The 26,994-nt window shown below is 41.6% G+C and overlaps 1 protein-coding gene across 4 annotated transcripts in view; it reads right to left on the bottom strand.

Moving 5' to 3' along the window:
* Positions 1-26,994, bottom strand: part of ECH1 (enoyl-CoA hydratase 1) — a 1,020,088-nt gene that overhangs the window by 387,357 nt on the left and 605,737 nt on the right. For all 4 annotated transcript variants that reach the window (XM_044057167.1, XM_044057090.1, XM_044057235.1 and 1 more), the window contains exon 4: positions 17,122-17,246. In XM_044057167.1, coding sequence (XP_043913102.1) covers positions 17,122-17,246 — 125 coding nt within the window. The remainder of the gene's footprint in view (positions 1-17,121; positions 17,247-26,994) is intronic.

Here is a 26,994-nt window from a genome sequence, read left to right as displayed (position 1 = left end):
GCACACACACACACCTAGGACCAATTTAGTGTGCCCAATCCACCTACAGCATGTCTTTGGGATGTGAGAGGAAACCGGAGCACCTGGAGGAATCCCAAGCGACCACAGGGAGGACAAGTAGACTCTGCACAGAAATCACCCCAGCCGAGGATCGAACCAAATAACCCCTTGCTGTGAGGCGGCATAGCTAAATGTGATCGTTACTTTCATGCCTGCTAGTTAGTGTTACACTACTTTCTTTGGACACTGCAATGTTTACTTACTACTGCTGTGATCACTGTTCAGTGTGTTACAAAACGTTTACATGTGCTTCTGATCCCTGCTCCATTCATTACATGTCATTGCTGGTATCGTCTTCATTAAATGTGTTACATACATGGAAACATAACAGTTCCTTCTTCCTGTACTTCTTTTAACATTAAACATGCCAGTCCTGTATGAATGAGTACACATGGTAAAACACAGCAGCGCCAGCAGCGTGAAGACGTGGTAGGGATTTAATGGAAAAGTACCATTTTTTAAATAATCTTTACTGATCTTGAATATTACAACAAACAGCATATATACAATTTTCAAAAATAAGACTCAATATATGTAATAAGCTTCTTACAAATTACCAATTATACAGTGGTTTTCAATAAAAACGGAACCTTTCATTTTAATATCACATTCTTAATTTCACACAAAACAATATATAACCCTAGTGACTTTCCCCAAGCAAGGCATTTGCTCAAAATATGCAAGATGATCTCACCTGATTATTACTTACTTATATCAGCTGTTTGACATATCCATCAATGCAAGAATAAATGCAGCTCATCAAAATAATAAACTCAAAACATCTACACCACAGCTTCATTTTTCCCCATGCATTCAAAAATACCCAACATCCTCATGAGTTTTCTTTCCTCCTTCCTAAATAGCTGTAATTTTACTATATCTGGATATTGTGAAAGTAAACTTTAACAGGTGCTTCAAAACTTCCTGTACACCTTCCATCAGTGAACAAGCAATCACACCCTCTAAACTCCCCTTAAACATTACAATGTTGTAAACCATTCCTCATCTCCCCACATAGCTCTCACTTTCTTAACTTATCAGGTTTAAGAAATACTTAAGTTACCCTACTCAAACTGTGTGTGTGCAATTTATGTCATGGCCTCCACACTCACTACAACATATTAGGTGCAGATCTTTCATAGTACACTTGAACCCTTTCTCTAATTCTCACAGCACTCTTGTCATTCGAATGTTCAAGTGTTCCAGATCTAAGTAAGTTATTTGTTTTCTACTCCTCCCTCATCAGGTCCACAATAGAGTATAATGGTCCCTTAGGCATGTACCTGTCTAAACAAAAGACCCAGCTTCAGAGACTGCAGCATTTCCTCACTAAGAAAATAAAGAACAGGTCTTCCTTGAGCTACCCAGACCAACTTAAAGTTCTTTCTCTCTTTTGTGTTTCTTGCAGACTCTTCAAAGGTGATCTCTGTCTAGCCTACAAAGACAAGAATCCAACCCTATGCAACCTCTTGTACACTTGCAAAACTGAAAACACCCTTAACACCCACTCAAAAGATCTTAACTTGCACAGAAACAAACAGGATTTGCCAAGTGTGATAGATGTATATCCTAGCGAATCCCTCTTTGATGGAAAATATTTCCTTTGGAACAAGAGCAAAGTAGCTCCTTGACCCTCTTTAAACATAACCTGGATGAATGGATGTGCATCATAAATAAACCCAGAGTCTGTCTCATGCAGCCTCATTAAAAGGAGTTAAAACTAGGTATAAATCAGTCAAGTCAATAGGCAACTACGATTAGAGATATTGTAGCTAGGCTGACAATGATCCTCTGCATCAACAGCTTAGTATTACCTATGAGACAAGGAGCTGTACTATGTTCATCATATAATTCACCACTGTTGTAATGACTGTTGGGAGGATTTCCAGAGCTTATAGACCACTTGGTGGCTGGCCCTTGGAAGGGTAGACTGTTCTAGAAATCCTGGCAGGAAAGTTGTAGTAAACCGTGCTTTGGTATAACGTTTCACAGGAAAGTTGGACTAGTATGCAAGGTGACTATCCTCACTGAAATAAGGAATTTTTTTTTTTTCATACGAGTACCTGCAACTCAACTAGACATTCTTCTAGTAGGGTAACTGCCATCAAGAAGACAATCTTCCAAGAAAAATCTGTCAGTGCAGAAGCAGCTGGCTCAAAGAGAAGGAGGCAGGGTAAGTTTTGTAACCGAGATCCCAAGATGGAGTACTCTCTCCATGTGAGGGAAGTGTTGCAAATGCAGGACCCCTTGGAGGGGTCTGCTTTACGGGCGACAAGGAAAAGAGTGGGATCCTACAAAAGACAAGCTAAGATGGCTAAAGTTACATACCTGGACTAATGCATAGAATTACCCTATTTTTTAAGGTCTGATAGGTATGCAAGGCTCATGGACACATGTGCCACACATTTGTGTCCTGACTACTTTGGAGGCACCCAAAGGAAAATCACTTCCATCTAAGCACAACTTCCCTGTTGTTGGCTTTCTAGTAGACTGGAGGCCACATTCTCTGAAAAAAATGCATCTAAATGGGATAACTGCATCATCCATACTATTAACCTTAAGAGTGATTGGGTTGAAATGTATATGGCTCCCTACTTGTGTCAAGAGGTCAACATGTTAAAATAACAGGGCCAGTTCTGTACTAACTATTTCTCTTTCTTCCCAATCATAATGTTGTCTGGCCAAAAGGGTGTTCTATCTCTTGCAAGATGACAGAACTTCAGAACACTGAAGGAAAGGTGTAGAGAAACTGGTCTGTAGTTATGGAGAAAGTCCCCTGCTGCTAAACTTGTCTGAATGACTTCATGACTAGATTGACTGCCATAATTATTTTTAGGTTTATGCATCTTCTCCCAGGTTTCTTGGCCCAGACCCCCAGGATGTTCAGTACCCCATGTGATCCCAAAGACTAACGACTGGCTACCATGGCAAAGTTCTGTATCCCCGATGTGATCCTGAAGGGCACCCCCTAAAAGAGATGCACCTGATGACTCCACTATGATAGCTCTTTCTTGATGCAGACTAATAGTGCAGAGACTAAACAAGTTGGTACCACCTATTTCCTAAAGGCCACTGTAGTGTTGTAGTGTGTTACTTTGGTGGGCTTGTTGTACTCCTGGAATAAAAATCCACAAAGTGGTGAACTGCAGTCTATAAAAAAAAAACCTTTAATAAAAATAAGCATCTAAGATCTTCTAAGCATAGGCAAACTGTGTCTATAGTTTAATGAATACAACAGTGTGGACTGGGGTCCCGAGATTCTTATTTTTATTAAAGGTTTTGTATAGTCTGCAGTTCACCACTTTGTGGATTTTTATTTCATGGGCATAACAAGCCTATAGAAAAGATTCAGACGTCTCAAACTGTACTTAATTTTCTTCTCCTACCTGTACACATCCATGAGCTCTGTAAAAATGAACACTGTGACTTGTTTCTACTGTAGGCTACTTTTCTGGATGCGTGTATTTTTCAAAAAATGGAAGTCAGCTAGTAGGGCTCTAAGTGACTACCTCTCCTGCATATAAAAAGGGCAATCTTTATCAGAAAGAAAAAAGGGCACTGGTTACACTAATCAAGTATATGAGGCTCTTATAAGCAATCCTTTTAGCCAAATAAAAGATTAGTCTTTCACAATGTATTTCAGGAAATATGAGCCCTGTAAAAGTTGAACAGCCTCTCACATTACATTTGACACAAGCATTCATTAGGACAAGTCAGACTGGAAAAAAGATCTGTAATAAAGCCTTTCATAATTTGCTTCAAGAAATATGTACTTGACAAAGGCAGACACGGCTTCTCATATTCAATATGATACAAAAAAGCATAATAAAGTCTGGGGAGAGCCTCATAAAAGCAGACATTTTTCAAAGATCAAACTAAAACTACTCTACAAACCACTTTATTAGATGGACCTGAATAAGCTCAAGTGAAAGTATTTTCATAGCAGCTCTTGGTGTATTATCATTTTTTGTTTGTTAAAAATAAAACATAAAAACCTTTTAACTACGAATGAGGTTCCACAGGCTGCTTATCTGGTAAACTCTCACAGGTTTTTCAAGAATATTCAACTAAGGGACTAGGCTCCAAGCTTTGGAAATGGCTCCTTTTTTTTCCATCACCCATACTTTCCTCCAGTCAGCTCCCATGGACCCTCTCACCATTATATGTAACTGGCTTTAAATAACCAACTTGTTGAATGAAATGTATTAGAACAAGAACACGCGTCCATCTACCTATTTAACTGAATAAATTACTTGAAACTTCAAAGCATCTTTATTTCTCCCACAGGGAGGGCATCGGGGAGAGAGAGAGACAGAGACACACAGAGAGGTGGAGAGAGTCTCCTAGATCTGCTAGCTAAACTGATTTTACCTGGACTAATCCTCTGTTTTCTGTTTCTCGTAGAACAGATAGGAGGCCCCAATGAAGGGATTCCTGAACTTGGCACAGCAGACTGACCTGAGAAGGAGATTGGTACTGTAGCCTCCAAGGCAGATGACTCAGACACTGAAAACAGCACCATGCTCGATGAAGCCAAAGACAATACTGATCTGTCAGGTCCCAAGAGCTAACTTGAATCCAAAGTCCTCAGGATCAAGTGAACTGGAAAGCTTCAGAGCTGACGACAGGGATACATTCATACTGAAGAGATCTGTTTAGGGTGGGGGGTGGGGATTCAGTTCCAATACCACTGGATCAGAAGGACAGACTGGGGAAGAAGCAAGTAAAGGGGATGAGAGACCAGCCCACTCCACCAGTGGAGGGGGATGGGAAAAAGTCCATATCCATCTGCACCTTGATGAATGCCTTCATCACATGATCCAACTCCAAATAAGAGATGCTCCTGAATGGCCTGATCAAAGTTTGAGATTGGGGTCAAGAAAAGAATCTTGCAAGCTCCCTCTTGGAAGACGTACCTCAAATCATGCTTCTAGGAGGCTCATCTTCAATGACAATCGTCTGTGAGAGAAGTGGAGCCGATGTCAGAGATGAAGACTGAGGCAAAGAACCAGTCAGCTCTGACCTGACAACTTTTGAGGGTCCAGCACCAAGGGACTCAATTTTCTCATTAGGATCCTGGTCCCTATCCTTCCCTTTGGACTTTTTTCCCTTGTTCTTTCCATCTATCTTTTCTGTAACAATATGCCTCTAAATCTGATTGCACCAAGCACTTAATCTCTCATCTGTTCCTATCTGATAAGGCATGCTGACCAACTGTCTAGCAGATCGAACAGTCAGCTGAAAGACTTGGTGCACCCAAACAAATGATGCACTAATCATATGAATCCTGCAGTGGGATTTGGTGAAGGGACTTCTTGAAACTCTTCTTTTGACCTTGCCACCATCTACAGCTAACAATAAACAAATAAATAACCAGCAAAAATAACAGCAACAAAGGCAACTACCAGAAGAAGGAAAAGTACAGTTTTGTACCTACCATAAATGTAGATGTTAGAGTGCTAATACAGCTGCAGTCATAACAGATGGGTTCTCCTGCCGTCAGGCGGGTCCTCGGTCGGCCGAATTCCAAAGTCTAGGTCCGGCGTCGGTTGTCATCACTTCTTCCCTGACGTCAGAGCACCAGGGTATAAAAGAACCAGCCGACACCATTTTCTTCAGTTTTTCTTGCCCCAGATGTCAGGTGCCCCCAGAAGGAAGGCAATACATAAATTTGTGTAATAATAAAGCAATGCCATATAATCAAAAAACAGTAGTTGCAAGCAAATACACCATAAAAGAATACTCCAGAGGGGAAGGAGGGAGGGAAACCTGGACTGCAGCTGTATTAGCACTCGAACATCTACATTTATGGTAGGTACAAAACTGTACTATGTTCATCGTGCATACAGCTGCAGTCATAACAGACGGGTAGAATCCCAAAGCTAAGAAAGGGGTGGTAGGCACTAGGTGGAACTAGGAGGAGCCAGAATGCCCTGCAAGACTGCTGTGGCAAAGTCTGCTCTAGTTTTGGAGTATAATGGTAGGTGGTAGTGCTTGGAAAAGGTATGCACAGAACTCCAAGTGGCTGCTTCAAATATATTCTTGGTAGGAACTCCTCTGAGGAAAGCTGCAGAGGTAGCTGTGGCCCTTGAGTGAGAGCTGATGCCTGCAGGTACAGTCTTACCATGAAAAGAGTAACAAAAGCATATGCAGTGGGCTATCCATTTTGAGATTGTCTGTTTGGAAATTGGTTTCCCTTGAGCTCCTACAGCATAGGACACAAACAGCTGTTCTGATTTTCTGAAAGGCTTTGTTCTGTCCAAATAATAACACAGCTGTCTGTGGATGTCCAAGGAATGTAGTAGTCTCTCCCCTTTGTTTTGAGGATTAGGGTAAAAGGTAGGTAAGTGTATAGCCTGATTCAAAGCCACCCTGGATACCACCTTTGGCATAAAGGACGGGTTGGTTCGTAAGGAAACTCTGTCCTGATGGAAGATGATAAAAGACTGCACAGCCATGAGGGCTTGTAGTTCCGATACCCTACAAGCTGAGGTGATAGCCAGAAGGAAAGCTGTTTTCCAGGACAAATATTGCAAATCTGTTGAGGCAGCTGGATCAAAAGGAGGCAGGGTCAGCTTTTCTAGTATGAAATTGAGATCCCAAGCAGGTAAAGGTTGTTTCCTTGGGGGTTTTATATTCTTTGCCCCTCTGAGGAACGGTCTTAAGAGGGGGTGAGAGAATAAAGGTGGATCAGTGTTGTATTCTGCAGAAATGGCTGAGGCATGGATTTTGATGGAGGAGAATGAAAGTCCACTGCTTAGCAGCTCAGCTAGATACTGTAATATCTGAGGTAAATTCAGTTTTCCAGGATTCTGGCCCTTTTTCTCATTCCAGGCACAAAACCGTTTCCATTTTGCAGAGTAAGCTTTTCTGGTAGATGGCCTTCTGGCCTCCAAAATGACATCCTGCACCTCCTTGGAGAGTAGGGTCTGTTGTGATGTTAAGGAATCTTCCATGCGGCCAGATTGAGTGTTTACAGCTGACTGTGAAGAGTTTTGAAGCTGTGCTGAGTCAGAAGAAGAGGCATTCGAGGTAGGGTCCATGGGGGGGACTGCGTCAGGCTCCTCAGGAGTGGGTACCAGTGCTGTCTTGGCCAGTCTGGAGCAATGAGAATCATCTTTGGTCTGTCTGCTCTGGTTTTTAGTAGAACTTTGGGCAGTAGAGGAAGAGGTGGAAAGGCATAAACTGTCATTGTTGTCCAACTGAAAGAGAGAGCGTCCACTCTCCAGGCCTGTGGATGGAAAGTCCTTGAGCAGAATTTTGTCAATTGGTGATTTTTGTGGGAGGCAAAGAGATCTATGTCTGGCCTTCCCCATGCTTGAATTATCTCTGTAAAAACTTGAGGATGCAACTTCCATTCGTGTGGATCTGTCATATTCCTGCTTAGGTTGTCTGCCAGCGTGTTTTCCTTGCCTGGCAAGTACTGTGCTTGAAGTTAGATTTGTAATTCCAGGGCCATGTTCCAAAGTGACATGGCCAGCCTGCACAGGGGGTATGAATGGGTTCCTCCCTGTTTGTTTATGTACCACATTACTGTGGTGTTGTCTGTCCTTATCAATAGTTGACCTGGATGCAGAAGGTCTTTGAAAGCTGTAATAGCATTTGTTACTGCTAGCATTTCCTTTTGATTGATGTGAAGGTGCTTTTCTTTTTGGGGCCATTTGCCCTGAATGCATCGGATCTGTCATGTGCGCCCCCCAGGCGTAGTCAGAGGCGTCTGTTGTGATGACTTGATTTGCTTGAGGCTTGCAGAATGGGAGACCTGTGTTTGTTTGGCATGCTTGAGCCCACCACAGAAATTCCTTTTGAAGACATGGAATTAGTGGTATTACTGTTTCCAAACTGTGGCTGTGTTGAGACCATAGGTTTTTCAGGTACCATTGAAGTTTCCTCATCTGCAGCTTTGCACATGGGATTAGTAGGATGCAAGATGCCATGAATCCCAGAGCCTGCAGGATTTTCCTTGAAGTCAGCCTGGTGAAATTTGCTAGTGTTTTGAACTATTGAGTTAGTTGCCCCTGCTTCTCTGGCGTGAGGTAGGCCATCTGGGTGTTTGTGTCCAAGTTGGCACCCAGGAAAATTATTTTCTGAGAGGGTATTAGCCTTGATTTCTTTTTGTTGACTGTGTATCCCAGAGAATTCAACAACATTATTACAAAAGCCAGATGTTTCAGAAGTATGTGCTTGCTGTCCACTTGGATCAGGCAGTCGTCCAAATATGGGTATATTTGTATCCCTTGAAGTCTGCAGTAGGCAATTACTGATGCCAGGCATTTCGTGAATACTCTGGGCGCAGTAGATAAGCCAAAGGGCAATGCAGAGAATTGATAATGGGTTGAACCTGCAAGAAATCTGAGGTATCTTCTGCAATTTTGTCTGATTGGGACATGCAGGTATGCCTCCTTGAGGTCCAATGTTACCAGCCAAGACTCCTTGCCCAGCATAGGAAGAAGCTGCTGTAATGTGAGCATCTTGAATTTTAGTACGAGTAAAAATGTGTTTAGGATGGATAGGTCCAATATAGGTCTCCAATCTTTTCCCTTCCTTGGTACCAGGAATAGTCTGGAATAAAAACCTTGACCTTGTTCGTGAGTAGGTACCTCTTGAATAGCTTTCATGTCCATGAGATCTGAAATTTGTCTTTGTGTCTCTGCCCTTTGATTGTGTGGCAGGTTTGGCATGCCTCTCATTTTTGGAAGGGTGTGAAAATGGAATCTGTAGCCTCTGTTTATAATGTCCAGGATCCATTTGTCTTTTGTGACAATATGCCAATTTTTTGAAAATAATGCCAGTTTTTCGCCTAAGGGTGCTGCCATTTGAGCCTTGCTTGGCATGCAAAGGGGAAAGTCATTGGGCTTGCTTTCTGACTGGCTGCGAGCTATCCTCACCACCTCTTTGTGTAGGAGCTTGCCATTGTCTGCCCCTATACGATCCTTGAGATTGCCCTCTGCCCCTCGGGTGCCTGTATCTACCTCTTTGGGGTCTGTCCATGGCTGGAAAGGACCAATTTTTGGAAGGCCAATTTCTACTAAAACATGGAGGATGTACCTGTAGAAAATCTTTCACTGTTTGCATTGATTTAGCTTTTTCCTCCATTTTCTTTAATACCTCCTCAGCTTTATCACCAAATAATACATCCTTTTGAAGAGGGGCATCTAGTAATTTAGCTTTGACATGATCTGGTAAGGTTTGCTCCTTGAGCCAGGCATGTCTACGTATGACTGATCCTGTAACAGCAGCTCTACATGAGGCCTCTAGAGCATCAAAACCACATTGCAAGGTATGTTTACCCACTTGTTCTGCACTATGTATCAAATCCTGCAACTCCTTCAAGTCTGGTTGTTCAGGTTGTGACATTTTGCTTCTCAACTGTGATAACAGAAACTGTTGGTACTTTAGCATATGGAACTGGCAGTTTAATGCCCTCATGGTTAAGGTGGCAGAGGTGTATACCTTTTTCCCCACCTTTCTAAGGATCTGGAGTCCCTCTCGGAAGGTAATGGGTTTTTGCAGTGGAGGCCTTAATTCCCTTGGGGCCCTGTGAGATAGTTTCTGGGTCAGCTGCATGACTTTTGTATAAAAATTGGTGTGAGTCAGGAACCCGGTAATACCTGTCAGGCTTGACTGGTGCTGGAGGTAAAGAATCCGGGTTAAGGCAGGCCTCCGAGTACACATCATCTAGGATGTCTAAGACAGGAGGTATAGCTAGAGGCCTGTGCTGAGGTAGCAAGAGAAAGTCCCTAAGCCTTTTCTTGGAATCTGAGTACTCTTGGCCTTCCCAGTGGAAGTGTTCCCTTAATGTATGCAAGGTTTCCCAAATGAGTAATCCTCTGGGGAGATGGAGGGAATGGACTCCTCAGCATCAGAATCTTCAAAAGGGGAGTAAGAATGTTCCTGTTCATCAGAGTGTTCTGAAATAATGGAGGCCTGGTCAGAGGAGGGGGATTCTTCCTCCACTCTGGGCCTTTTGTCCAAGGGGGGTTGAGATCCCCTGATAAGAGTAATCAAATCTTCAGCCATTTTAAGCATCTGTTTTTTAGGCATGGGGCCTGGGGAAGGGCCCTGTGGAGCTTGTCTCTTAGAATGCATGGCTGCTTTAGACTTAGTGAAAGCCTTGATAGAAAAAGAAGAGGAATGTCTGAAGACACCTTGAGAGGAGGCAGACCTGTCTACATTTTGAGATTCACCAGCAAGAGTGGCTTCGGTATCTGTAGTCGGAGTGTGGGCCGAGGAGCCTGCGACCTCGGGCACTTAAGACACCGCCAATGAAGTGTCGTCGGTAGGCAGGGGTTGTGTAGGCGCCTCACTGAGAACCGGACCACCTGTAGTAGGCTTTGGCGTGGTGTCGGTGGAGGCCGCGGACCATGTGTGTCGGTCCTTATCTTTGCGTTTTTTTAGACAAAACTGGAGTCGGAATATCCGATGACATAATATAGTTAAATTTTTTACCAAAATAATGCTGGGCGAACTCCGCCCGATGCTTAATGGTGCGTTTGTTGAATGTAGCACAAAAACGACAGACCGAGACGTCGTGGTCTGGGCCTAAGCAAGGAATGCAGAGGGAATGAAAATCCTTATGCGGCATTTGCTTCCCACAAGAAATACAATTATTAACTTTGTCTGACATCGGTCTGAGGCAAGAAAAGTTTCCCCAATGGGGTACTTGGCTTTAAAGAAGACTTCTGTTGCAAAACTTTCGTAATTTCAGGAGCTGGCCGACCGGCACTTGCAAACTGCTTCTGCTTCGGGCACCGCGCGGCAAGAAAGACTGAAGAAAATGGCGTCGGCTGGTTCTTTTATACCCCTGGCGCTCTGACGTCAGGGAAGAAGCGACGACAACCGACGCCGGACCTAGACTTTGGAATTCGGCTGACCGAGGACCCGCCTGATGGCAGGAGAACCCATCTGTTATGACTGCAGCTGTATGCACGATGAACATCCTATATTATCTGTGTGTGCGTATATACATATATATATATATATATATATATATATATAAATATATATATATATATATATATATACATATACACAGCTACTCAACACACAGCAATTCTAATTGTTTTTTTTAAACAAGATGGGTAGGCCTAATGCTGCATGCTGAGCAACACAGAACAAGCTGTCAAAACTTGAGAAAAACCCAAGACCACCACAGATGGATTTGGCAAATGGTTGCTGGAGTCACTGGCTTTGTAAAAATGGTCAGATTTCCTAGGAGCAGGGGTTGGTAATTTGGCCCCATAAATACATCATCCAGGGCTTGCACAACTGACGAACAGCTAATACCTTGGGGTGAGAGAGGCCAAGAAGCTCCATGTACCTCATTTAGACCTGGTAAAAATCTTTTGGCAGTCCATTTGAGGTTCTCCCCTATTCTATGAATAAATGAGACATCTTCTAGGGAGATGCAGAAAATAAGGTATTCTTAGTGTCAAGCGCATACAGGAAAGCAGAAGAAATTTGGTCTACATAGGCCAAATTATCAACATCAAAAGTATCAGAATTCTTTGGGGGGGGGGGGGGCAAGGATTCCCTTTCCCTCTTCATAGAGGGTACCTTTGGCACAGTTGCAGATATTGGCTGCCTGGTTCTCAGAAATTCCATAATGCCCAGTGTCAATCTGAAAAAATTTGTGAGGAAGCCTGGAATGGAAAAGGGAGAAAGGGCCTGCTGAGTACAAGCTATGGATGGCTAGCTAGCCAATGTCTATTTTGGCTTGGACTGTACTGCCCTGAATTTGAGGTCCAGACTGCCTTAGATGTCTCAGACCATGGGCTCAGACACCCACCCATGACCCAAGACCTGCTGACATTCTCGCAGGCTAACAGGATGCTGTTTTCACTTGCTCTAATGATAATCTAAACAATGGAACCTAAAGACCAGCCTCTGGACCAACCAATACCGGGGTGGATTTAGCTCAAGGATGTTCCTGTATCCCGCAGTAAGGCAGCCTCTGGAGGGGTTGTGCCAGAGGCCTTAGCAGAACAAAACAAGGTTCAAGGGCTGCTAAGGTGCCTCAATTAATCTGGTGCCCTTGAAACTAAGGGGGACTTCTTATACCAATAGACTTTTGTCAGCCTTTTGGTATTTCTTTATAAAGGGGGGGGGTTGTCAGCAGTGGAACTGGTGGATGCCATGTTGGCACAAAAATGATATACAACTTCTTCTGACTTAATTAGTTCAAGAAAGATTTCACTCTCCTCGACTGATCTAGTTAAATCTTGCACAATGTGGACATCAAGCACAGACCCTAGGCAAAGTACACATCTACCATGGAAAACTTTACAGAATGGATTCCATTTTCAACAATCCACACAATTATTACATTTGTCTTAAGAATCTGACAACATCTAGCCTCAATACCCAAAAGCCAATCTAGTCTCAACACCCAAAAGCTAAAGTATGCTATCATACACAAAAACATCAAAAAACAGATAAGAGATTCCCCCAAAGGGGTAAGCAACGAAAGCCAGCCTGCACAGGTGGACTAATGACACAACAGCAATGCATTTCACCTTCAGTGAACTGGACAAGATGTCTCTCATATACCATCAGTGCCCTGACATGAGGTGTTAGAGAATCTGCTCAGCTATGAGGGGGCAGGACCTATGTGGCAGGTAGCCAATGCACATATTTCATAGCCTAATAAGTACCTTTTAACTTGTGAAATGCCCAACATCCATGGAAGGCTGGATGTAAAAGATGAATAAACAATGGGTTAGTCAAAACAGTGAAATCCAAACAATAAGAAGACCAAAAAGGTCAGATATGCACATTACTTGTAAATACTGAAAAAAAAAAAAAAAAAACAAATCAGAACTTCATCATGGAATGCAGAAAAAATATTAAGTGCAGTGAACAATCAATTCCTCATCTCTTTCTCTCCTTGTAAGGGAAGGTAACCACATCCACAGGACTAGCACATTCTAACTTACAGGTCAAACAACCCAAAGTATATCAGAATATTAATTTTTCCTGAAGGACTAAATCAACAAATAATCTCTGAACTCCGAGGCGGTAACACTTTGGAACATGTGAGTTAAGTTACAAGGGGGTGGAAATCATTCTCTCAAAAGACTTGTCTTTCTGCATAGCTGTCTCGGATTTATAGTTACTGTTTTTTTAAGACTTGAATATAGATTGGTGTTGCCTCATTACCAACTGGCTGCCTTTCAGCTGTACTACTGCAGTGTTATACACTGTCAAACAAGTACTGCATTACATTAGCTGAACTATCTCCAAGACACAGCACAGACAAGTACTATTCAAATTATACACTATTGCGATCTATATACTTTTTTTTACTACTTTTGGTTTTGAATCAGTCTTTGCAAGCATAAAAGCTTGTATTAGAAGCATAATGTTGCCTTCCAATTATCAGTCAATGACTATGCCTGTTGCTACACTGAATATTTATCTGCTTTTCACCTAAAATTAAATTTGCAGATAAAGCAACTCTGTTGGAAATGAACAGTTTCCATTTTGAGTTTTTTTAGTGTTATTCATTTTGTACATTTCGGTCTTGGGTTTTCGAAGATATGTTTATTCTCTGGTCCTGATTACCATCAGATTCCCTGCATCAGTGTCAACGGCACTACAAGGTAGCACACCTGACTTTGGTGCTGGAATACCAGAAGGCTGTGGCTCTATTCCCACTCCAGGTGACCGGATTACTGACACCAGGGTGGGGGCATCAGACAGGTAGCACACTGGAGTTTTCTGCTTAATCTAACCATGTTAAGCAATGTGGAGATGTCACAATGTTAGTCTCACTACCCTCTCTACAATTCAGCACAAGTACCTGGTGGATATTTCTCAGCCATTCACACCTGTTGCTGTACATGTATCCTATAATAGATGCCGGTACACAACAGACTAGGCTGCCTCTCTCCCCTCAAAATATGTCACCAAGCACTGACCACCACACTTCAACCCTCCCTGGTCAGTTCTTCCAGTATCAGGGTCACTACTGAGACCCAGTTAATTTACAAAGCAGTCATATTGTAACTGATTACATGAGTAGCTGGGATGCACTAGGCAAAAAGGGGTTGCTGAGGAACAATTATGTCCTACATAATAAAAACATTTTTTACAACTGACCAAATGTAGTCTGAAACACTGGTTTAAAAAATTAATAAAACTGATCAGCTGATACGGATTCCAAACAGGCACTCGTAACTACTAAGGTACAGTCAAAAAGTTAAATCAGATGATTAGGCTTGCATTTTTAACATAACTGACTTGTCTAAAAGTGAACCAAATTACTGAAGACTAAGTAGGTCACAAAACAGGAACTTTGTGAAGCAGTGTGACAGTGGGCTTTTAACTAAACTGGCAAATGTCCTACTTTCTTACTTAAAATCTACAAATCATGCACAGCTGTGTAGCTACATTCAGACCATCATTCAGGCAAAACAAACTGCTCCAAATGAAAAATTTCAACTTTTAAAAACACTTTCAAGTGGAACATAAAAACCTCCACACGTCACCTGAAGGAGGTCCCCACCCCCCACACCCTTGCAACAAATATAATCATCTCCAGCAATGGCATAGTTTAAGGAATCTACCCCTTAGCAATCACAGGCATGGAATGTAATCCTAAATTCTAAAAAAGCTGTAATGCATTATATAATGATTTTACAATCATACTGCTTTGAACTGCAGTGCAGTTACCTACTGGACGATATATTGATCTTTTGGAGGGACCAAATAGAAATGATTCATACTTTTATTGATTACCTTAACAATAACACAAATTTTTTGAGATTTACATTTAAGGTACATGGTCACACTTGTAACTATTTAGATATTCTATTGCACACCAAAGAAGAACAAGGTGAATTAATTATTGAGTCAAACATTTTCCGTAAAGAAACTTACTCAAACAACTTTTTACACTTTCAGAGTTGTCACCCACTTTTTCAAAAAAGAAATGTTTTTAAGGGTCAGATGGTAAGACTGTCTAGACTTATTAGTACCGATGACCATTATGTAATGGAAACGAGAGTCCTAATGGATATGTTTAGACAAAGAGGTTACCCCTCAGACCTTTTAGATAGAATTAAAGAGGAAGTTGATGTTAAAAGACATTTAACATTTAAGCCGATATTACAAGGAGGCCTACCCAAGGTTAATCATGATCAGACCAATGACTTTTTTCCCCGTCCATGAGAAACATAAGAGAGCCATGGTACTGCCTTTTAATGGCTACTCTGACACAATTGTCAATATTCTGAGAGAAACATGGCAATACACGATGGACAAGGAAACCACACAGATTATAGGGAACATACCTCTCATTACATACAGTAGGGGGCCGAATTTGAAGGAGTTGTTTGAAAAAGAGAACTCTAACAATGGGCTTTTTAAAAGTTCCATTATGAGTAAATGTGGTTCCTGTAGTGTATGCAAGTTTATCAACAATGGCCCATATGTGTCAGTTTTAAATTTTTATAGAACCATAAAATGTCCTGGCCACTGTAAATGCAACACTAAGAGGGTTATTTATATTGCTACCTGCCTAAGTTGTCCCAGCTTTTACGTTGGGAAGACCATCAGAAAATTGAGGTTAAGGAACCTTGAACATGTCAGGGACATCAAGAATAAAAGGACGACCAATTCTCTCTATTTACACAGTTTGACCTGTGTTAACTTTAAGAAGTCTTTATTTTTCATTATTGACAGGATTCCTGACAATGATAGATGTGGTGATTTTATGATTTTATTAGAGATGAGGGAGACAATGTGGCAGTTGAGATTAAATGCATCTAGACCCCCAGGGATTAATGAGTATATTTCTATGGCAAGTATTTTAAAATATAGATCTCTTTTTATATGAACTAGACACATAAATATACTTTTTTATGTATGGATGTTTACTTTAGAGAGTTTATTTAGTAATTAACACTTAATGCACTTGAGCTGTTTTAATTAAAAAAAAATTAATTATATACTTATATATTTTTTATTTAATTTTCTTTTACTATAATAGTTTACATTTTCTATTTTATTTTATTTAATTTCATGTGTTTTGAGTGACGACTATGAAGGTTTACAAACAAAGGTTTCCTAAAGTTTTGTAATTTGTAAAAGTGTTTTAACAATACGCTGCTTTTTTCAAAAAAGGCTTTGACATTTTTAACATCATCCAGTCAGAATTTTGCATTGATTGGTTGGTTACAAAGGGCGGGAATTTTTGAATTTATTTATAACAGTTGGTTTGTTAGCAATAGTTTACCACTCTGATGATGCCGGATTTGTTTTCAGGTGAAAGCGCTAAGTGGTTTACGCTATATTTTTATTTTTAGTGGTTTACGCTATATTTTATTTTATTTTGCCACTTGAATAAAAAGTTCTTAGCCTGTTCGTATTTGTGCTGGAGTTTTTGACTGGCCATTAACTGGAGCTGCATTGGACTAATTTACTGGTTTGCTGCTGATTGTTTTACCTATGGGAAGGTGACTGCATGTTGGACTACTTTGACAATGTAATGACAATTCATTGGGACATTATATCCAAATAAATCATGCTTTTACAACCACAAAAAATACTACAACAAGATGCAAACATCAAAGGCTGACATTTAGTGCATCAGTCAGTTATCTGCTAATGTTAATTCAAAGTGCTACTGCCATAGAAGTCCTCCTTAATGAAGCAAACAAAACTTTTCAGAAGACTTCAGGGACATGCAAAGCAACAACACAAATGAGGTAGGTCAGTGAAGAGTGAAAAGGTAATGCCCACCTGCAAGTCTATTGCATTTTTTTCTAATGCGCCTACTGCTTGCATGAGATACAGCACTGAAATGAATACTAAAAGTCAACATGCCTCCAATGATATCAAACACTGCTTCCAGTGGCGAATACCCACTGAACATAACTAGTAGTAAAAATACAGTCTACATATTCAGCCACAATAGCTCATGAACTACATGCTAACAGGTTGCCATCACACCAGGAACTACATTGATCAATGCTGTGCAAATTTTGTATTTACTGTAACGTTCCAAATTAAAAAGTAGAATTCTCACTCTCTTAGTTACCCAACAGTCATGTGTCTGACCTTCTCCATTACTGTAAAGGTTTCCTGGTACTGCAAAATCCGTTTGCGCAAATTCCAGGCAATTCTAGCTACGTCATCTCCTTGAGGTTCTACAAAATCATTTGCCATGTCAATTAGATCAATTCCTATACATAAATAGAAAATAAGGGCATTATTTCTTAACTCTCACTTACATCAACCAACAAAATATAAACAAATGTGACAGAAGCAGAAACATGCACCTGCACTTGACATGATCTAAATGCTAGCGACCATTGCAATCACTTTTTTTAAATACTTTATATCACACTGTCTACAAGCCATCAGACCTCCTCAAATCAATCTGCCTATTCACCTCCCTTTATCAGGTGAGCAAAGATCATGGGAGGCCATCATTTAGGCAGACATGCACACTTGCAGATGGAAAGGACTGCTTGCACATCACACACACACACACACACACACACACACACACACACACACACACACACACACACACACACACAAAGAAAACATGGATTGGCAGAAGTACAGTTATGTAAGAACTTACCATAACAGCAGATGTCTTACTTAGCACTGTTGCAGTATTCCTTACTATTGGCATATCTTGCCAAGGTAGTTGTATGCCCAGCCAGCACACCAAAGCCTGGGTCCTGTCATGCATCATACATCTTATATCCGAAAGCATAAGGTGCACAAGTGACATAAGGGTGCAAAACTCTCAGAACTAAATTGTCCCAGAAGAACAGGAGACAAGGCACAAAAGAAGAGGAGAAAATATAAAACCTAAAAGAGGGAAGTAGGGAGGGACAGAATGCTGCAATACTGATAAGTAAGACATCTACTGTTATGTACTATGTCCTTCCTTAATCATTGGTGCAGAACATGAAAAGAAGAAGGAACTGAGAAGCCCTAAAAAAAAAAAAAAACCACTGAGGATTGACCTAGCAAAACCTGCGCTCACCCTTGAACACACATCCGATTGATAGAGCTTAATAAAAGTATGCATAGAAGACTAAGTAGCAGCTCCCAGAATGGATCTAGCATCAAGACCTTAAAAAAAACTCCAGAATCAGCAACTTCCATAGCAGGATGAGTTTGCACAGAAGAAGGAAGCTGTCTCCCATGAAAAGAGTAACAAAAGGAAATGCCTTTAGAAATCCAAAAAGAAAAGGTTTGCTTAGAAACTGCAAACCTAATTTATTGTCCTGAAAAAAAACAGTTGGTCATGTTTTTCTAATATCTTTAGGTAGTATTTGAGCTGGATAAGCAAATCCAAAAAATGGAGAATACTCTTACTTTAAGAGGGAAAGAAGGGAAGATGGCGAGTTTGATTCAAAAGACAAAAATCACTGGCAATTCCAAACCAGACACTTACAACTACTAAGATAGAATCAGTCCTACATCTATGTCCAACTGTAACAGATGTCCTGCCTCTGTGGAAATCCAGAAAAAGGAGGAAGGGCTGTCAGAGCCTGAAGTTCGCAGACTCTTTTCTCTGAATTCAGCGCTAACCAACAAGACAGTTTTCCAGGTACACAATTTCAAAGTGGAAGTAGTGCTGGTTCAAAAAGTGGATGCATTAGCTTTTCAAGAGCATACTACAGGTTTCAAGGAGGAATAATGGGTTTTTTGGAGGCCTAATGTGAAGCACACTTTTAGACACTGTTTGCCTTCAAGTCTAGAAGAAAGTGACAGATCTAGTGGCAGACAGGCAGAGATGGTTGACAAACGAGCTTTAACAGAACATCATGCCAGACCTGAACTGAGAAACTCATACAGACAGGAAAGAACAGTACAAATCCTCACAGAAAGAGGGTCATGGTCATTGCTGTGACATCAAGTAGAAAATCTCTTCCATTTAGCTACATAACATTTTCTAGTAATGGATTTTCTTACCTTCTGAAAAACTCAAAGCATATCCTCATAAAAGTGGTGCCAGAAAGGAACTAAAACCCTACTATCCAGAGAGTCAGCTGTAGGATGAGAAGATGAGGGTGAATGAAAGACCGTCATATGTGAGGGGGCCCACCCTCTGGGCAACAATCGATCGATGCCCCTTTCTAGTGAAAGACAAGTGGAAACAAATGCTGTCTGCACCCAAAGGGAGTCGCCAATAAGACTTCTGGGTGAAAAGGGGGTCACCAACAAGACTTTGGGCCTCTCCAACAATCTTGTGAAGGACCTTTGGCAACAAAGGAAGAGGGTGAAATATGTATAGGAAAATCCTCTCCAAGAGAAAGACAATGCATCCAGTTTCCAAGCCAGACAACTTGGCACTCTGGCACAGAACGTGCTGAGCTGTCTGTTCTTGGGGGGGCAAATTCTTCATGAGTATCACCCCATTGATGAACAATGTCCAGAAAAACCTTTCTGTGTAGCATCCACTCCTCGAGGTCTGTCCTGGATCTGCTGAAAGTGTCTATCATTCTTTTCTGAGTGGATATATACTGCCTGAAAAATCAACTGGTGTCAAATGGCAAAGTCCCATACTATCAGGGCTAGTCTGTAAACATGGTAAAACTTTGCCCGCCCCAAACTTATTTATGTACCACATAACAGTGGTGTTAACTATAAACACACTGAGGTCATGGAGAACTAAGGTAATGCATGGCCTGAAGAGCCAAAATCAAAGCCTTGATTTCCTTGACAATAATGAGTTCAGTCACCTTCTTTGGAAAACAAACTCCCTGTTCCCTGCTGCTGTTGGGACAAGCCCCACCCTCCCACGTTAGCATCTGTATACAGTTCTTGAGTGGGGGGAGGAACCAGAAAAGGAGAGTCATCTGGTTGATTGACCAAAGAAATTCCTTCCTTCCTTTGGCAAGGCAATAGAGGAATTTGCAAGTCCAAAGCAGGGCAATCTGGAAGCCAAACTGACTTTGGATACCACTGGAACATCCACATATGGAATCTGGCAAATGGAACCATTAGGATAGTAGATGCCATGAATCCAAGGGCTATTAGAAACTCAAAATCTCTTGCTGGGGTTTCTTGCAAGGGAAGAAAATACTGAAAGAAGGTCATCAAAGAGAGGACCTTGAAGGAGGAAGAAAAATCCGTCACAGTAAGAGTTTGAATTCTGCAACCCAAGAAAACTTGAGCTTTAGAAGGCTTCAGAACTAACTTTTTTAAGATTTAGAGTGAAGCCTACACTGCAAAGCAAATGCATTGTGAAATCCAAATCCTGCAGGACAGCCTACTGGGAAAGAGCTTGAATGACAAATTCATCCAGACAAGGAAAAACTGAACACTGTGCAGTCTGCAAAAGGCCATGGCAGGGGCTTGACATTTGGCAAACACCTTCAGAGCTGTAGAAGACCAAATGGTAGACTAATAATGTAATGAAGATAGAGATTTGTAAATGTTTCCTGAAAAGAGGATGAACAAGAATAGGGAGATAAGCATCCTTCTAATCTAGAGGAACCAGAAAGCCTTGAAGCAGAAGCACTAGAAACAGAATCTGAAGATAACATTTTGAAAGAGGGAACTCTCAAAGTGTTGATAAAGGAAAGCTGTAAGATAGGTCTGCAAGAACACATTAAGAACTAGAATCATCCAACAGCAGCAACCCTTGCTCTTCCGGCAAGAAGGAACTGCCTGAATAGCACCCTTGGGCCAGAAGATCTTAATCAGTGATGTAAAATGGGGCAAATGGCAAGGGGAAGGTTGAGGAATATCTGAAAAGGAAGGATTCTGTAAGTCTTCATGAATCAGACAGAACCCACCTGTCTGTTGTAATTCTCTGCCAAATGAGAAAGGACAAACAGTCTGAGAAAGGGAAATCTGGCCAAGAGGAAGGCAGTCAAAAGGAACCAGGCTTAATTAGGAAAGGAAGACTCTTTCCCCCTGCAGTCATGACTTGGTTCCTCAGGAAAAATACTTTTCATAGATTCATAGTTCATAGGTTGGTACTAGGCTATCGGCCCTAGGGCCTATACAAGCCTAGCCATAACAATTCCCTGGCTATTTCTTCCCACAATATTACTTCCCTGGACCCCTATAGGTTCATAGGATCATTTACCCCTTTGAGGCTGCCTTTGATGTCTACACACAAAACGATCTGCTTTGCAAAGACAGCTTCTAATAGTGGAAAGGATAATCTGCTTAAGGTCTTCCATAACCTTACCTTTGCCCTCAACACCTGAAAGGGGTCTGCAACTGCACAGCCAAACAAATTCTGAACATTCAGAGGAAAATTTAACAAGCCGGTACTTAGTCTTGAACAAGAATTTGCAGAATCCTCCCCAGGCCCTTACAAAATCACTAGTAGGGGTTCCCCTTCTCATCCTCAACAGATGTCTGCTCAGCCTGAATGAACAAGCCTGCCCCCAAAGGGGTTGCAACAGCAGAGAAGGGCTTCCAAACCAGAGATTCTGCTGTCTCTTCATCGAACACCAGAGACAGCTGGGCAGAGGTTGGAAATCAGAAGTCTCTGGTTTCTATTTATTCAACTTTTATAAAAAAGGCTGGACATCTGAGCAGGAAGATTGAGGACATGGTTCCTTGGGCAAGAAAATTAAGGTGGTGATTTTCAAGGGAGACTATGATAGAGAGAGCAATACAGAGCTCAGATGGTTGTGCAGGCTCTTGGGGACAAAGACCTAACAAATAAAACACTCTGATTGTGCTTTGTGAGTAAGCAAAAAAAGGCACTTGTGTCTATCCTTATAAGGAATCTGCCTCCCACAATCACATTTCTCTTTTCTGGATGACATGTACCTACAATAAAACAAAGCTGAAGAAAAGGAAGAGTCCCCAACAGGGTACTTTATCTGCCAAAAGACACAAGAGTTTGCACCTAAGTATACAACTTACAGACCGAAAACAAAATGCTGCATTTGGACTGAAACAAATTCCGACTGTTTTGCATTTGTACATCACTTACATACATCACTCTCAGATACAGGACATACTTTGGTATGCTAGCTGGATGTATGACTACCTTTGTAGGGTGTCTCAATACTAAGGAATAGTGCAACAATGATTAAAGAAGGAACCTTTCTCTTCACTACCTACCAGCACATCAGCATGCCAGACTTCCCCAAAGGAGGACAAGTAAGCATCAGCCACTCACTCCCACCCTCCCCCCACCTGTATCTCCAGCGCCCAATCTGTTAATCATACTTCAGGTCATCCGGTTTGCAATGAGGGCTTCATCCCTGAGTGCCATAGAGCAAGGCCCTACCCTAAAAACTAATCTGCCAACACCTTTCTTTGTAGATCTAAACAGGGTTTACTCCCTCTTTTCCACATTTCAGTTTTTTTTCTGAAACAGCTATTGCTTTGTAAATATAAATGATTTATTACAAGTATAAGCTGTACCATCAAGGACTATGGGGATAGTGTCTAGCCCTTGGCCCCCCATTTCTTTTCTGCTGATTGCACAATAAAGATCTCCAGTCTGATTTGCATATTTGCTAAGGCAGAATGTCTGATGCCTAAAGCAACAAAATCTTCTATAGCCCAGCTAACTCAAAGTTGATTAGCAGCACAGATATCTGATGGAGTGACAGGGAGGATGGTAACACCCATCCAGGGGGGAGGGTTTATGGTGGGCACCTCTCACTACTCATTACCAAGGACATATTCAGTTTTACAATTCCTAATCTCAAACCGGCTTGGGTTCGTTAAAGGCAGATCTTGCCTATTGGATCTGGTGGGCTTCTTTTAACATGTCAATGAAGTTTAAGACTTGGGCAAATTGGTTCACACTGCCTATCTGGACCTCACCAAGGCCTTTCATATTATCCTACATTCTGACTCCACTGACAAGTTCATCAAACTAAATACAAGCACCCATGTTGTCTGCTGGATAGAAAACTAGCTAACTGACACAACTCAGTCTATTAGTTTGGTAGGCAAACTCTCTAAAAAGAGAGGTTACCAGTGATATCCACCACAGATTAGTCCTAGCATCACTTCTTTAAGGTCAATACTGACATTCAGGGCCTGTGCTGACCAAGTTTGCAAATGACTGCACACTTGAAGATATCATTAACTCACCCTCACTGCAAGCATACAACAATAAGTGGTGACTGGACCATAGACTAAAACTAAATGTCAAGAAATGCAGCACTGTGTCCTTTGATAAAACTGGACACTTCCCATGCTCCTAAAACACAAGTGACACCTCTTTGAAAGGGGACGCTGTTAGGTTCCTGGACACTTTCGTTGACAATGATCCATCCTTGGTTCACCATGTATCCTTTTATCTTGCCAGACTAATCACCAGAGGCATTTCTTCCAGCACTAAGTAAGTTATTAACCCTCTCTACTCCTCCCTCATCAGGCCTACAACACAGTATAATGGCCTCTTTAGTATGTACCTGTCTTACCCAGCTTGGGAGATTTCCTCACTAAGATAATCAAAGGTATGTTTTCTTTGAACTACCCAGATCATCTTGAAAGGCTCAGTCTCCGTTTCCTACAGACACTTGAGAGGTGACCTTAGATTCTCAAATAATCCAGCCCTATTTGACCTCCTGCATATCCACAAATCTAATAGCACTAGCAAACCTTGCTCAACAGATCTCTACTTCCACCGAAACAAACAGGACTTGACAGCATGAAAGACAAATTCCAGAGAATACCTCTTTATGGAATAGGCTTTCTTTGGATGTAAAGCAAAGTAGCTCCCTGTATCTTTTTAATCATAACTTGGATAAATGGATGGGCAACTAAAATACTCAGAGTCTAGCCCTTCATGCCTTCAATGAATGGGACCTAAACTAGGTATAAATTGGTTTGCTCAATGGGTACCTACAATTTTCGGTACTGTGGCTAGACTACTAATAGTCCTCTCTAGGTCGGCAGCCTAGTACTGACCTATGAACCTATAAGCCCTTGCAGAGACTAGGGCGCTAGGAAAACATGCTGGGCTGAGAGGATAGAGGGAACTAGTAGGTGACATCACCCTGCAGCCAGGGTCCCACAGCATATATGAGATGATGTCAGCACATGGTGGAGTGGACCCAGGTCAAAGAAAAAGCCTTCAAACAATGACAAGACAGCTTCTCTACTGACCCATTTCACCTACCTGCTCAATATGCACAAAACTGGAGGCATTTTTAGTGCAAGAGCATTCTTATATGAGAGAACCTCTTGACATGGGGGCACTAGGGGTTTGCCAGGATGGGACTTGGGGTGGAGATGACTGGACTGGCAGAGCTGACTTGACTGCCACCATGGGATTAACAAAAATACATTTCAAGTGTTAATACAACCTTATGAAGACAAAAATCCCCACTGCCATTCTATAATGCCTGGGAGAAGAATGTGATGCACTATTTCAGGTGCCAGCAATTTATCTAGGTCACACAAAGACATCCAAGGGAGAAACTGTTGCCCTACCTCATTGTCAGGACAGAAGTTGAAGGTGCCTTGCTGACAAATGAACAGAAAATCCACTTTGTAGTTCCAGGTCTTTGCCAGAGTATTGTCAGAAGGACAATGACTCAGGACAGGCCTCTGTCAAATGTTCCTAAAGGACAGTAAATTTCAGTGCTCATGTGTTGCTAGCTCATCATCCAGGAGAAATGCTTCAAAGTCATGTCTCTTTCCATCACTGTAGGTAATTAGATGAGAAGATGCACTCCCTGGTAGTGATTCTTGGGGTGTACATAGTGCCATTTCCTCAGTCAAATGGCAGATGTATACACATAACCAACCCGATTCCAGGGAGTGGTGGTCCCCTCCGTGAGTTACCTTTGTTACAGCATTTTGGTCATACTCAGGGCTGAGGACTCTTCTCTCCAGGTTTTACTTCGATTTGATGGCACAGCCACAGGAGGATCTGCTGGGTCTTCTGATATCAGGGATCATATTTCATGCTTTCAACTTTAGTAAATGTTTAAAGTCTGGTGGGCTCTGTCCACATTCATGTGGTTAGCACATTTAAAGAAGACACACTGCTCCAGTGCTGACATCACGCTGAGCCTCCCATGTACTTGTGCCTCCTTTGTAAGATGTGCATCTGAGTAATGGCTCCCCGTCAAACAACTGGCAGATGACCCCCATGCATGCCTTCTGTGCATAAGCTTGCCCCAGAAGCACAAGGTTTCCTCCCTCTGACTACCTATGAGGACTAAACATCATTATGAGACAGACAATGAGCCCTCTAAATCTTGAAGCTCCCCTTCACATAATCCTCCTTTGGGGAAACCCTACACTTAGACCAGTTCATTAAGGACTTCCTATGATCACACTCATTCTCCACGATCATAATGACTATGTTAAGATGGAGCAGTAGACTTTGGTCATTGCCCATAGGATGTCAGGCATTAAGGATGTCATGTACATGCAACCTAGAAGAACCCAGACTCTGCTGCTACACTTCATTAAAACAGATTTTCTTTATAAGCCCCAGGCTGAATGTAATTTAATCATGAGTGGACATTCTAGAGACGATTCTTAGTGCTTTCCTTAGTCTAGCACAGAAGCTGCTGATCACAACATTTTATGTCATGTGTTTAGAGCCCTCAACTACCTCTCTCAACTGATAGATTCTAAAACAACTAAGAGAAGCAGGCATTGGGAACACCATCCTTCACTTCCTGAGCTTGGCCTTAAGTAGTTAAAAAATAAAATGCAGTGGTGGGATACTATGTCACTACGGTGTGGGCAACAGGCTCCAAGGATGCTGGGTTACGGATGAGTTCATACCCATGGAAGGACAACTGGTGTTTGAATAGTATGGTAGGAAAAAAGTACAAAAACAAGGAAAATTTTTACATTTTTAAACTTTTTAAAAAGAAACTCAAACTATACCTCAATACACACTGGTTATGTTCCTGCACTAATCTTGACTAACTTTCTTACTTCTCACCAATAACTACCATACAGCATCATAGTCTTACCCTTATAGATTCTTTTTACCATGAAACTGCTAATGAATTTCATAAATATATGTATATAACATCCTCTCATAAATATTATCCTTGCTGTTTACTGTTCTTGCTATGCACAGTTGGAGTATGGTAGTTAGTATTTTCTCTAACAACGTTTAACTATTTGCTATTTTTTGAAAAAAAAAAATTGTTTTTTTTTTTGTTCTAACTAAAATTTATTTGTTCTAACTACTACTACTTTCTATATTGTATTTTGTATGTATCTTTACTGTTATTTCCTTCTATGTTGTATTTTGTATGTGTCTTGGAGCTTTTCTCCCCGGGCCTCTACTGAAAATGGACATGTATCCAGTTAGACCAGCCCGGTCAACAAATAGGTTCATACTAGGCTATCTGCCCTAGGGCATTTATAAGCCTAGCCAGAATGTGTTTGGCTTTCGCCACCCATTTTAAATTAATTTTGCTATGCCCTTTTTCGAGGTTAGTATACTGTGCCTCTATCTAACAGTGACACAGAAGTGATACCCGGGGTAAACCTACGATCTCCCATCCACTCATCAAGATTCCTCTTGAAGAGAGTCAATGAGGGACTCTGCCTAACCTGGACTGGGATTTTATTCCAGAGTGAAGGGAGCCTCTGGGTTATGAATCTGTCCCTCCAGCATGTCCTATTTATTTCAGTGCTGAGGTTCAAGTCTCTCGAGCGTAGCTCGATGGGATTTGGATTTTCTGAGGTGCAGCATGTCCATTAATTCCGGGTTGGACATGGCTTTATACGTCAGGCACAGATCGCCTCTGAACAGGCGGTATGCCACTGAGTAGAGCTGGAGTTTCTTTAACCGGGCAGCATATGGCATCTGTTTGAGCCCTTTGATCCTCTTGGTGAGGTACTTTTGGGGTCTTTCCAGTTGCTGCAGGTGTCTGGTAAGGTACATCCTAAAAGGGGCATTGTACTCAATTATGGGCCTGATGAGGGATGAGTAAAGAGGCACAATGACCTCCCCTGATCTAGATGTGAATCCCTTCATGATTAGGTGGGCTATAT

The sequence above is a fragment of the Protopterus annectens genome, chromosome 1.part0 (genome assembly GCF_019279795.1).
Source record: "Protopterus annectens isolate FY-2018-M chromosome 1.part0, PAN1.0, whole genome shotgun sequence".
Taxonomy (NCBI): domain Eukaryota; kingdom Metazoa; phylum Chordata; order Ceratodontiformes; family Protopteridae; genus Protopterus; species Protopterus annectens.
This window is presented reverse-complemented; position numbering and strand designations above follow the sequence as displayed.